Consider the following 13,315-nt stretch of genomic DNA (forward strand, 5'->3'; position numbering starts at 1 on the left):
AATAACACATTTACGGGGACCTATGTATGTATTCGGCATAGGGACCACTATGTGTGTGTGAATTTTTTATATAAGCAATATGGACATGAGGCGACCGCGGTATTTAAACGAGACGGGAGACATACATACTGTGTGCACAAACCAACATGACAGTGTGCGTACCTGCAGTAAAATATAGAACTAAGGCGCCGTACACAGTATGCATACATGTATGAATTATTGCACTCACAGCAAAAATTAATGCAAGCGGTTGATGACATATTCCAAGAGTTACTCAGCAAAATTGGCGAGCCCAACGGCACAATCTCTGGCTTCTGTGGGGAAATATATGATTCGAATGCGACATGCATAAAAAGGTGTCGGGAAATTGTAAATTTAATGCTATACATGAGAGGGTATGAACATAAAGGGACACAGGGATTGCAGCGACGGACAGTAGACCAGGCAGATTGGACGGCCTTTCAGGAATATTTAAGATGTGTGCTAGCAGGAGAGGCTTTAGTACGACTCTATGGCAGGAATAGTGATCATGTGGACGTAATGAATAAGGTTAAACAGGAGTTAGCACACGGGAAAACATTTGTGAAGCAGAAGCTAGAAAGTGGAATATGTGAAAACAGAGATTGGGGGAAGGTGATATTCCAGTCACATCGTATGGGAACGGCTTTACAGAATCGATTAAACAGCTTGCGTAAAACGTGGACAACAGCAAAAGTACCGGCTCGGCGCGCATCAGGGACATGTGGATGGGATGATGCACAAGACGCTGATGAAGACGGGAAACCGCACAGTGACGACACATGTAATGCAAACGAAGGGGTGGTGACGCAGGAGAATGAGCTCATGAAGGAAATAAAGGGCTGGGTACCAATTGGTCCCTTTCCACACGTGCAGAAGGTGCTAGAGGACATGCAAAAAAATGGGGTGTCTAAGGAGAAATGTGAACTTGAGCAGAAGATAAGGAACGGGGTCAAGACAGTGAAGGACAGAGTGAATCCACCGAAGAAATCACAGCCACCGGAGAAACCGGCCGGTGCTAACGGCAATCCGCGCGGCCCTGTCCAAACAGTAGGGGCGACACCGGTATCACCACCGGGAAGTGGGACGCCGACGTCGCCATCTGGTGGTGGTGGTGGTAAGGGTGGTGCTACCGGAGGAGGGCAGGGGCAGGGCAAGGCTGGACTAGGACAGCATTGTGATGGCGACTTCGCACGGCAGCGCCTGCGTAGCGCAGTGTATGTGGTGCCCCCACGTGATGTAAGTTAGATTACACTGAGAGAGCAGAGATGCACAGGAAACAGTAACAACAAACAGAACAGGAAGTTGTTCATACGGGCACGTGCACATATATGTGAGGATGTCTATGTATTTATGTGCAACCATATAGATCACACGTGCCCATGGGCACTTTTTTAATGTCCATGTGCAACATGTAGGATAACGCATGGAACAAGTGGAAGCAAGTGTTGCAGGAATTTACGGCACATATGGAGGCATACAACGACCTCAATGAATCATTTGGTGCCAATTGTTATAATGTAGGTTGGGATGATTTCGGTCATGGTCACCTACATACGGCACAAACAGTGGCAGATGTCGTACGGTGCAGAGTTATGAGTGTTGCATGGGCCTTTGCAAATGGGTGGAGTACGAGTGCAAACGCGACGGAGCCAGGGGTCAAAATGGACACGGAAGAAGAGAATATGTTACGGTGCGAAGTAGCAAATATTTTTGGACATTTACTGAAAAATAAGTATTGCACCCGGCAAGCAGGATACAAGAGAGGTGTAGAGTATTCCCGCATAGCATTCACGAAAATGAAGAGCGAGGGAAAAAATGGACAAGGAGCGGTAGGGGGTCCTGTTATCGACGGCACGTGTACAGCTTGTGGGTACAAGGGCTATGAGAGGTGGGCACACGCCATAAATTTGCCTGTAGTCGAGTGGCTCATGCAGGAAGGACAAATAACGGCAGAAATAACAGCAATGGAAAGGGCAATGCCGTGTAACACACAATGGGCAGATTATACAAAAAACAAGATGAAGGACGATGACCCGGACAAGGTGGACGAAAAGAAAATCACTGAAGTAAAGCAAAAGGAACAGCAGGTAGTGAAGGCAGCAACAAAGGTAATTGAGAAGGCCAAGGAAGCAGTAGAAGAGGAAATTAAAAGAAAGGAAGAGGAAGAAAAGAAACGTAAGATTACGAAACACCGGAATAGTAAGCACGCGGTGCATGGGAATACCGAAAGTACCAATGGTACCAATACGAATACACCCAGCACACAAACACGGCTCGATACGACTGCGCATACGGATGCCGCCGCAAACGAAACGATGCCACAACAACACGCACACGCGGGAACTATGCACGGCGGAACAGCAAACGACGTCGTTGACGTTGAGCGGTGGCGGAGCGGACGCATATGAGTAGCGACCAGTGAGGAGCGTACCGTTCGCACAATGCAGTGTAGGCGAGCGTACCGTGCAGCGGCGATGAGCGGTGTCCACGACGGCCGTGGTAGCGGTAGCGGAGCGGACGGAGATGAGTGGCCACGGTAGCGGCGACGGGCGGTGCAGACGGGCGTACCGTGTAGAGTTGTCGCGACGATGAGTGTAGACGAGATGTGTGCGGCGGCGAGATGACGGCGACAACATAAGTGTACTGCTACCATCTACCCCCAGTTCACCGAGTACGCAGTCCACCTCACCGTACGCTTGCTACCGCCTCACCCAGTTCACCGAGTGCGCATTCCACCGAGTCGTACCTCGATCCATGCAGCCGACCTTACCCTGCCGCTACCTGCGCGCACCTTCTCGGCCCTTCTTTGTGTACTACTTGTGTCCTTTGTTTATATCATCTTTTCGTCCATCTTTCTTCCGTCCTTCTACCTCATTGCAGCGAATGCGACGAGCAAGGACCAGGCGGGCGGATCATCCGCAGATACTAAGACACAGAACCCTGCGGGAGCCGCAGGATCACAGGGGACCGGACAGGCAACATCACAAGCACCATCACAGACTCCCGGATCACAACCAGCAGGAGCACCAGTAGGAAGGACAGATACAACAGCCAGCGGATCAACGACACAAACACCAGGTCAGGTATCAGGGGGACCCGTACCACAATCCCCACCAGAGGCACCTCCAGCAGCCCCCGAGAACACTTCCCAGGACGACCAGAAGGACAACGAAGGCGCAAAAGGAGGAGCAGGACAAAGTCCAGGTAAGGAGGCCGATGATGCTCCCGTTAATGTTAAACTTGCGGGTAGTTCCGGGAACAACAGTGTAACCGTGATAGATTCCTATGACAGTGGACAGCCCTCTGATGAAATTATTCAGCAATATGAACAGCCCGGGCACATACCTTCGGGCGGGCCAGACCAAAAAGGTGAATCTAAAAGAGTGCATAAAAGTACAGCATAGTGTGCATTAATACCCTCGACTACTCTAGTATGCACAGAACTGTAAGAGGGTATACTTAAACACACGCATACTGCCCACAGGACAATTGGCATGAAAAAAAGAGACAAAGACACAACTTTTCCGGAGAGAGAGCGGGAGAGGCACCACGGAGAGAGGAAGAGAGAAACCAAACGTCGAATGAGAGTGAAACCAAACGTCGAATGAGAGTGAAACCGGCAGAACGACAGAGCGATGGGTCGGCCGCTGGATGTAGACGTAGACAGGTAGCCACGTAGACGTCAACAGACACACACACACTGTGTCTGTGTGTGTTGTGTTGTGTGTTATGTTGTGTGTGGGACAGCGAGAGTCTTTTCCCTGGGGTGGCACCAGCCAACCACCGTTCGCACCGTGGCACCATGCATCCATGGTGCCGACCATCAGCGATCATCCCACAACCACCTGCAAAACTTCAGTTTCATCATACTTCTTCCTACCCTTTCCCTGTCTCCCCATTCACCAAATGTTCAGGCGATGCCGTCGTAGACGGGGGCAACGATGACCCCCCTCCTCTCAATCCACCCAAACCAAAAGCGAACCCGAACCCCGATCAGGCCGGGTCCAGTGGCACTTTTGCGGATGGCCAGGTACCAAGTAGTTCCGGAGAAGGTACTAGAGGTGCTGTTCCAGGACTCGGTGTTCCGGGTGCATCTATTCCAGGAGTAGGTGACCCAAGTGCATCCTTACCCCCAGCGCGTGAGGAAAATACGAAATCAGGAGAACCTGTAACAACGGTTACATCACAGGACCAAGGACAGAGTCCCACTGGTCTGCCGGTTTCACCTGGTGCACCGGATTCTTCACCCGGTTTATCGACTTCAACTCCAAGTCCATCCAATGATGTACAGGATCCAGGGGGCCGTGGCCCCAATACATCCCTTGACAAAAATCAGAAAGCCAACGACGAAACTAAACCTGTCCTCCCTCTTCCCTCGAAACCATTCAACCCCAAGGATCTCATCCCCTACACCCCCGCGATCATTCCCGCGCTGGTTGGTATCGGGATCATTGCGTTCTTCCTATGGAAGGTACGTATATACGACAATCACGGAATGCCGCATGTGCCGGATGTTTATACCTCAGAAACTCCCTACGCGCACCAATATATGATCGTTCTAACACAAATGTACTCCTACACCCGGGTTCATTCCTTTTATCCTACCGTCCTCACCTTCCTGTTTACCCCCTTTTTCTGCTTAGTACTTTGCGTACCTCGGAAAACAACGACGACGAATATATCGAACCGTTCGGGACGTGCCGTCACCGCCACTCGACGAAGAAATATTGCAACATCTACAACGCGGCGAGCCACCACCCGATTACGGGTACACCATGGTTACGCAACCTGCGTCAACATCCGGTAGAGGCCGCCCACCACGCGTGCATAAGCGCACGCTTATCGAGCTACATCTAGAAGTGCTCAACGAATGTGACGCGACCGAATGGGATACGGTGAAAGACGACTATTGCCAGATACTTGTGCAAGAGTTTATGGGGGGCAACAGCACGTGTACAAGTAGTTCGGATGTCTGTACCCCCGACGACGGTTTCGCAACCCAGGACTCAACAACAAACGCCGATACACCAACGCGGGATACACCCACCTATTCCGACGAAACGGATCCATGTCCACCTAACGCAGATGACCCCGATCCATGGACTTGCATGGAAACTGCACCGTTAGAAACGGACCGTTCTCCACCTAACGAAGAGGACCCCGATCCATGGAGTCGTATGGAAACTATACAGTTACCCACGGACCCTTGTCCACCGAATGAAGCGGACCCCGATCCATGGAGTATTATGGAACACATACAGTTCGCAGCGGACCCTTGTCCACCGAATGAGGACGACCCCGATCCATGGAGTTGTATGGAAACTATACAGTTAGCCACGGACCCTTGTGCACCGCATGCACACGACCCCGATCCATGGAGTTGTATGGAAACCATACAGTTAGATACACAACGCGACCCGTACTCCTCCCCGCGCACTGAATGCGCGACGTCGGAGTGCACCCACTGGATTACCTGGATTGACCGCAACAAGCATCTATTGCGCGCGTGCACGATGCAGCCGTGGTGTCTGCAATTGAAATCGGCATGGAAACAATACCTGCGTGAGCGCATGGCGGCAACCGGAGCATCCGGTGACCACAGGAAAGCCGCAACCATGGAAAGCACGAAACTGCGGTTGTGGAAAGAATGGGTAGCGCAACAACATCGGCAAATGCGTATGTATAAGGAGCAGTGGTGTAAACATTTGTTGCATAATGTAGAGGAGGAGACAGTACCGGAAAAAGGCGAAGAACATATACTGGAAAAAGACTTAGAAGTGGAAACAGTAATGGCCGCAGAAGATATGCTAACAGTCACGGCTGTTCCACGCCCGCAACTGCATCCGCAACCTTACATGAAAAAACGGTTAATTGCCAAATTGTGGATGCTACTCCTCGCGTCCGTAATCGAAGAGTGCGAATTCGAGAGTAGTATGCAGGAGAAGGAGTTATATTTGGATGATCTATTGCAGCAGTGTTCACATTAGGATGACGTTGCATATGCATGCGAAATAACGCATGCTAACGGTAGACCACTTTTACTTCATTATGTGATATACTTAATATATTTCTGGTTTACATTATTCTATACCGTCTTTTTTTTTTTTGCTGCTCTCTTCTGCTTACTTCTGTTTCTTTCTGTTTACTTGTGCCTTGTTTTGTTCTTTTTCTGAGTAGTCCACTTCTTTTAACATGACCATGGGGACAGGGTGGTACCGGTTAAATGCATATACAACGTAGATTTACATGAATAATATGAAGGCGTAGTATTCTCCTTTATGGGAAATTATTTATTAAAAGCTGAGCAAGTGCATTCTACGGGTATGGTGTACAACTCATATAGAATGCGAATACGCATTCGAGTATAAGGCGAGATTGTCTCTCCGAGCAAACGCGGCCGGGTAAACCGCATCGTAGCCGAGTGTAACCACGATTCGCCGAAGTAGCCGAGTGTAACAAGCAGGAGAGATTGTCTCTCCGAGCACACGCGTCGACCAAAGCGGCCGCGTGCACGACGGAGCAGCATTGTCTCCGAGCAAACGCGGCCGATTGTAACAACGATTCGACGACGGATTGTCCGAGTGTAAGAACGGAGGGAGACATTGTCTCTCGGAGCACACGCGTCGACCACAGGGGCCGCGTGCACCACGGCGGCGGCTTGTCTCTCCGCGCAAACACGCCCGCGTAAGCGGTATTCGAGCAAGTGGCCGGGTGTAAGAAGGAGGCGATTGTCTCTCCGAGCACGCGTGGCCTGGTAAGCAGCATTCGACCACGTAGCCGAGCAAACGTGGCCGAGTAAGGGGTATTCGACGACGTGGCCGAGTGAAGCGGTTCGATTACGGCGTTCGAGTAAACGATTCAACCAAGTAGCCCCGGGACGGACGGCAACAACGACGGCAGGACGCATTGATGTTGTTGTTGTTATACTGCGGTTTTTTATTGTACGCACACAGAGACAGTGTGTGAAGGCGTTTAGTGGACAACGGTGTAGAAAGGGCGGGACAGGGGTATTATTCATGAATCGTTGTGTGTGTACGGTAGTGCAGTAGTAGTACTTTTTTCCTATTTTTTGTTTTCTTTTTTTGGTGATTTTTCTACTCTACTTGGGGAGATTGTTCATGTGTGGACGAGAGAAAGAGCGTCTTCTCTATATTGTGCAGAGTATGTTGTTATGAATTTGTAGGACTATGTTGTTTGTTTGCTCTCCTTTTTTTGTTTGTCTTTTCTTTTTTTTTCTTTTTTTTATTTGTTTTATTTATTTGTTATTTATCTTCTTCCTTTACCGCTTATTCATTATTTTCCCTTGTGATGCTCCCAATTCTTAGTGTAACTATAAGGATTGTATATGTGTGCATAGGTTATATAAACGGATACATACCCCTTCTTTTCATGTGCATGGTGCAGTTATATTTAGGCGGATGTTAATGCGTAAGGGATACGGAGGAATTTATAGCGTGCACAACAAGTTCTGAGCGATGCACTGTTGCCACCTACGGACCACGCTATAGTGATTCCAGGGTAATTCAGATTTCCACGTTATAATCTTAGGGGAAAATGGCGGACCGGTTAGGGGCTTTATTAGCAGCATATGTGCGGCAACGGGCACTAGTGGGGCAACAGCATCTGTATAAGGTAATTTATTAAGATTAAGACCGCGCAGCGCAGTGTAATTATAACCGCCTATATATATGATTGTATGTATACTTGCCTGTATATATAATTGTACGAATGCGACGGTGCACTAATTCTATATTACTTACACAATGGGAAGATACAGTACGTGCAGCACGTGCAACAGTGTGGGCACATATGAATATGGACGAGACAGCTAATGTGGCCACTTATGCACACAAATATATATTCCTTATGAATAATACAGGAATTACTAGGGGATGATATAAAAGCGGAACTGGAACAATTTGAGAAATATATGGAAGATGAGGCCATAGACAGCTATGCAGCTAATTGTTCAAACACGGGTTACACGCGTGAGGGTGGGGGAAAAGACTTCTTCAAACATAACGCGGGCGACAAACTTATGTGCAAACTCATGACAGGAGCATTATATTTTATGAATGAGAACAGTTGGCGGAAGTGGCGCGCGAATATGGTGGTCAGTAATGATGATGAACTGAAGGAATATGTGCGGTGTGCCATAGTAAATATATTTATGTACATATTGCTGCAATCTCCATGCAGAAGTGAAATGGGTGTATATTATGCATGGGACACTGTGACACAGATGGAGGGGCTTATGGGTGGATTAATTACAGAGGGCAAGTGCAAGCGGGGAGTGTTTCTAAACATAAAAACACAGGAATTCGACATGGAGCAAATGATTAAGAACTGGTTACAGAACAACAACACGTTGACTGAAAAATTTAAAGGTCCAGAAGTACAACGCATATGTACGAAAAGCTTAGAAGCACTTGGGGGGGCACCGCAGGATGCAGATGAAACGGATGACAAAATAGAACTGCAGACACAGGAGAAGCACGTTATAGAGAAATTACGGCCCGAGACCACGGTATTGGTTCGGAAGGTGCCGCCGCAGCTCATGCAACCGGCGCCGGAAAATGGAGTATCCACGCACACTAGCGAAGACGACCAAGGTAGCGATCCGCGGGATGCCGACAGTAAGGCAACAGTATCGAACTCTGTCGCCGGCGGCACACCACCACGCGCCGGCGGGCAGCACAACAACACGCACACACGGGGGGAACAGCAAACGACGTCGCAGCTCCGTCGCTGTCCCACTTCGGTTGAGCGTTGACTATGACGGACGCGGTAGGGGCGACGAGGCACCGGACGACGCATGGAGCGGGACGGCGGACGAGATGACGGCAACAAATACAAGTTGTACTGCTACCATCTAGCCCAAGTTCACCGAGTGCGCCCCCCTTTCTTCCTGTCTTTGTCCTCTTCTAACAACGTGCGCGCTCTCTAACACCGTCCCGCCCCTACCCTGCCGCCTCACCCAGTAAACCGATTGCACCTCGACCCACTGCATCGATCCATGCAGCCGACCACAGCCCCACCCTGCCGCTAGCTGATCGAACCGTCCCGGCCCCTTCTTTCTGTACCACTTGTGTTCTGTTTTTTGTTTATCATCTTTCTACCATCTTTCTGCCGTTCTCCTTTTTGCAGTGCCAGCACCTAAACCTGCGGCGACGAAGCCGGACACATCAGATACTGCAGTAGGGAGGTCACAAACACCGGCATCCCCCGTATTACCAGCCAGACCACCACCACCTCCACCATCTCCCTCAGGGAAATCAGGCGATGAAGACGCAGGAACAAAGGGAGAAAAAGGTGACCAGGGTGTTGCAGGACAACCAGGACCAACGGCACCTTGTGTTACAAATGTACATACGGAAACCACACATAGCACGTACGACGGCACGCACAGAGTGGGTCTGAGTATTTCCTTCACTAACACGGATCCGACGTCTGGTTGCTCAGGACCTGGTACCCCAGGTAGTCACACCTATTAGAACACAAAAAGAGAGAAAACAAAAAAAAAAAAAAAAAAAAAGAAACAACTTTTCCGGAGACACCACACGGAGTCAGGGCGAGACCACACGGAGCGAGAGCCAGAGAGAGAAACAAAATGTCGAATGAGAATGAGGAGCGGCAGAGCGACAGCGATGGGCCGGCCGTGGGATGTAGACGTCGACGTAGACGTAGACACATGTCGACACAGACAAACACACACTGTCTGTGTTGTGTGTTGTTTGTGTTGTGGGACAGAGAGAGTCTTTTCCCGGGGTGGCACCAGCGACCCACCGTTCGCAACATGGCCAACCACAATCGACGGATCATGTGGACAACCAACCATGTGCCACCACCGCTGCATAAGTTCAGTTTCATCACATCCCCTACTTCTTCATTTGACATTATAGGTAAGGATGGTGCCACTGGTCCGGGCTCGTCAGGATACCCATCTGCACCCGCAGCGGCAGCACCGAAAGCAGAAGCAGAACAAGAACCAGCAACCACATCCTCATCCAGTGAGGCAGCAGGCTGCCCACCGCCTGCTCCTTCCCCTGCTGAAAACACTGAGAACGACGCAGTTCAGACGACTCCATCGTCTCCTTCTTCTACGAACGCCAACGGCGACACCGGTCCTTCCGGTTCCGCAGGTGAAAAAGGCGGAAGCGGTGAAGCCGGTAACACCGTGCCCGCCGTGGTTGACGGCGGCAACGATGACCCCCCTCCTCTCAATCCACCCAAACCAAAACCGAACCCGAACCCAAATCAATCGGGGAGCAGCAGCCCCAGCGGCAGCGGCGCACCGGCCGCAGGAGGTGCTGGAGGTGGTGTGTCTGGTGAGGCAGGAAAAGGCGGTGCTGGAGCTGTTGGTGGTACGGGTGGTAGTAGTGGTGGTGGAGGCGGGGGGGGAAGTGGAAGCAACTTATCCTCTGGTTCAGAAACCTCAACTCCAGCTCAAGGACCAGAACTATCAACCACAACAACAGTAACGCAGACACCATCATCAGAAACCTTATCACCAACATCACCACAATCACCAGTGCAGCCATCACCCCCCAAGGCGGGGGAAGATGCTGTAGCTCACTTTGTTCCCCCTCCATCGACACCATTCGACCCCAAGAATCTCATCCCCTATACCCCCGCGATCATTCCCGCGGTGGTTGGCATCGGGATCATTGCGTTCTTCCTATGGAAGGTCAGTATACACGGCAATCAGGGAATGACGCATGTGAAGGATGTTTATACCTCAGAAACTCCCGACGGGCTGCAATATATGATCGTTCTAACACAAATGTACTCCTACACCCGCGTTCATTCCTTTTATCCTACCGTGCCCACCCTCCTCTTTACCCCCCTTTTTCTGCTTAGTACTTTGCGTACCTCGGAAAAAAACGTCGACGAACATATCGCACCGTGCGTGACGTGCCATCACCGCCACTCGACGAAGAAATTCTAGACCATTTACAACGCGACGCTCCACCACCACCCGCTTACGGGTACACGATGGTTACGCAACCTGCGTCAACATGCGGTAGAGGACGCCCACCACGCGTAAATCGCCGCACGATCATCGAACTACACTTAGAAGTGCTCAACGAACGTGAATCAGCCGAATGGGACAACGTCAAAGACGACTATTTGCAGATTGTCGTGCAGGAGTTTGCACAGGATTTGATGCGGGACGAGGAAACGAATAACAATATCTTGGGTGTTTCTATCACAAAGCAGGCTTTATCAGGGCACAATGTTGCATCCACCGAGTCCGACGGCACAAATCCCTTACCACCGCCTGCAGACGACCCATGGCGTTGTATGGAAACCATACCGTTCGTCACGGACACTTCTCCACCTAATGCTGATGACCGATGGAATTGTATGGAAACCATACAGTTAGAAACGGACCCTTGTGCATCTAACGCCGATGACCCCGATCCATGGAGTTGTATGGAAACCATACAGTTAGCAACGGACCCTTGTCGACCTTATGACCCCGATGCATGGAGTTGTATGGAAACCATACAGTTAGACACGGACCGTGCTCCGCCTAACGAAGATAACCCAGATCCGTGGAGTTGTATGCAAAACATACAGTTCGCAACGGACCATTGCCCACCTAACGCAGATAACCCATGCAGTTGTATGGAACCCATACAGTTCGCAAAGGACACTGCGCCACCTACCGAAGACGCCCCGGATCCGTGGCGTTGTATGCAAACCATACAGTTAGCCACGGACACTTCTCCACCGAATGAACACGACCCCGATCCATGGAGTTGTATGGAACCTACACCGTTAGAAAGGGACCGTTGTCAACCTAATGAACACGACCCCGATCCATGGAGTTGTATGGAAACTGCACCGTTAGAACCAGAAGAGCCTCCTTCTCCCCTTGCATACTCTTGCGACCCCAGCAATGAATACCCGACCCCCGACCACATTAATTGGATTAACTGGATTGACCGCAACAGGCACCTTTTGCGGGAGTGCACGACGCAGCCATGGTTTAATGCCCTCAAATCGGAATGGAAACAATATTATCAACAATATGCGCCAAACGAAGCATCTGGTGTGAACAGGACAGCCGCAACCATGGAAAGCAGGAAATTTGATGCATGGAAAGAATGGGTTGCAAAGCAACATGCGCTTATGAATACATATAGTGAGGAGCCCTGGTTCCAACACCTATGGAGTAATATCGCGCAGACAGGAGTAGTAACAGAGGAAGACGGCATGCCGGAACAGATACGAACGGTGCAAGGAGTGAGTCACATACACACAGTAGATGAAAAACCGACCACATTTGTAACAGACCAGGGGCCACCTGTAGAAAAAGGCTTAAAAGTAGAAGAAGCACTGGAAGGCGGATCAGCTTTGAAAGTGCGACATTTACCACAACAGCAACTGCATCCGCAACCTTACATGAAACAACCGTTAACCGCGCAAACATGGATACTGATCCTGGCATTAGTCATAGAACAGTGCGAGCTCGAGAGTAGCATGCAAGAGAAGGAGTTATATGTGGATGATCTATTGCAGCAGCTGTGCAATTAGGATCACGGCGCATATGAATGCGAAATAACGCATGCTAATCGTACACCACTTTTACTTCATTATGTGATATACATAATATATTTCTTGTTTGCATTATTCCATACGTTCTTTTTTTGTTCTGCTCTGTTCTGCTTACTTCTGCTTACTTTTGCCTTGTTCTGTGCTTGTTGCGTAGTCAACTTCTGTTAACATGACTATACAGATACGGTTGTAGAGGTTAAATGCATATAAAATGTAGATTTAAATGAATAATATGAAGGGGCAGTATTCTGCTGTATGTGAAGTTAATTATTAACAGCTGAGCAAGTGCATTCTAAGGGCATAGTGCAGCACCAATATAGCATGCGCATACGCATTCGAGTATAAGGGGAGATTGTCTCTCCGAGCAACGCGTCGACGACGTGGCTGAGTGCAAGAAGCAGGATTGTCCGAGTGTAAGAAGGAGGAGGACTGTCTCTCCGAGCACACGCGTCGACCAAAGCGGCCGCGTAAAGCACATTGTCGACGACGTAGCCCAGTGCATGAACGCAGGAGGATTGTCTCTCCGAGCAAACGCGTCGACCAAAGCGGCCAAGTGCAAGACCGATTCGACGAAGTGGCCGAGTGTAACAACGAGAGATTTTCCGAGGCCGCATCCACAAACGGCGGGAACCACCGAGTACACATATTTTGTGGGAAGGCGCACCACCGAAGGAAGGCGGCAACGACGGCAGCAACGACGGCAGAAGAACTTGATGTTGTTGTTGTTCGT

The 13,315-nt window shown here is 50.0% G+C and overlaps 2 protein-coding genes across 2 annotated transcripts; both read left to right on the top strand.

Moving 5' to 3' along the window:
- Positions 1 to 240: 240 nt before the first annotated feature.
- Positions 241 to 6,008, top strand: AK88_00167 (uncharacterized protein; the record flags this gene model as incomplete). Its single annotated transcript, XM_012477818.1, has 5 exons — positions 241 to 1,257; positions 1,437 to 2,259; positions 2,902 to 3,414; positions 3,936 to 4,492; positions 4,665 to 6,008. 5 exons carry the CDS (start codon positions 241 to 243, stop codon positions 6,006 to 6,008), a joined length of 4,254 nt encoding a protein of 1,417 aa, XP_012333241.1.
- A 1,567-nt stretch (positions 6,009 to 7,575) lies between these two features.
- Positions 7,576 to 12,564, top strand: AK88_00168 (uncharacterized protein; the record flags this gene model as incomplete). Its single annotated transcript, XM_012477819.1, has 5 exons — positions 7,576 to 7,653; positions 7,901 to 8,657; positions 9,169 to 9,498; positions 9,924 to 10,708; positions 10,882 to 12,564. 5 exons carry the CDS (start codon positions 7,576 to 7,578, stop codon positions 12,562 to 12,564), a joined length of 3,633 nt encoding a protein of 1,210 aa, XP_012333242.1.
- Between the last annotated feature and the right edge of the window lie 751 nt (positions 12,565 to 13,315).

Source organism: Plasmodium fragile (genome assembly GCF_000956335.1).
Source record: "Plasmodium fragile strain nilgiri unplaced genomic scaffold supercont1.2, whole genome shotgun sequence".
Lineage (NCBI taxonomy): Eukaryota > Apicomplexa > Aconoidasida > Haemosporida > Plasmodiidae > Plasmodium > Plasmodium fragile.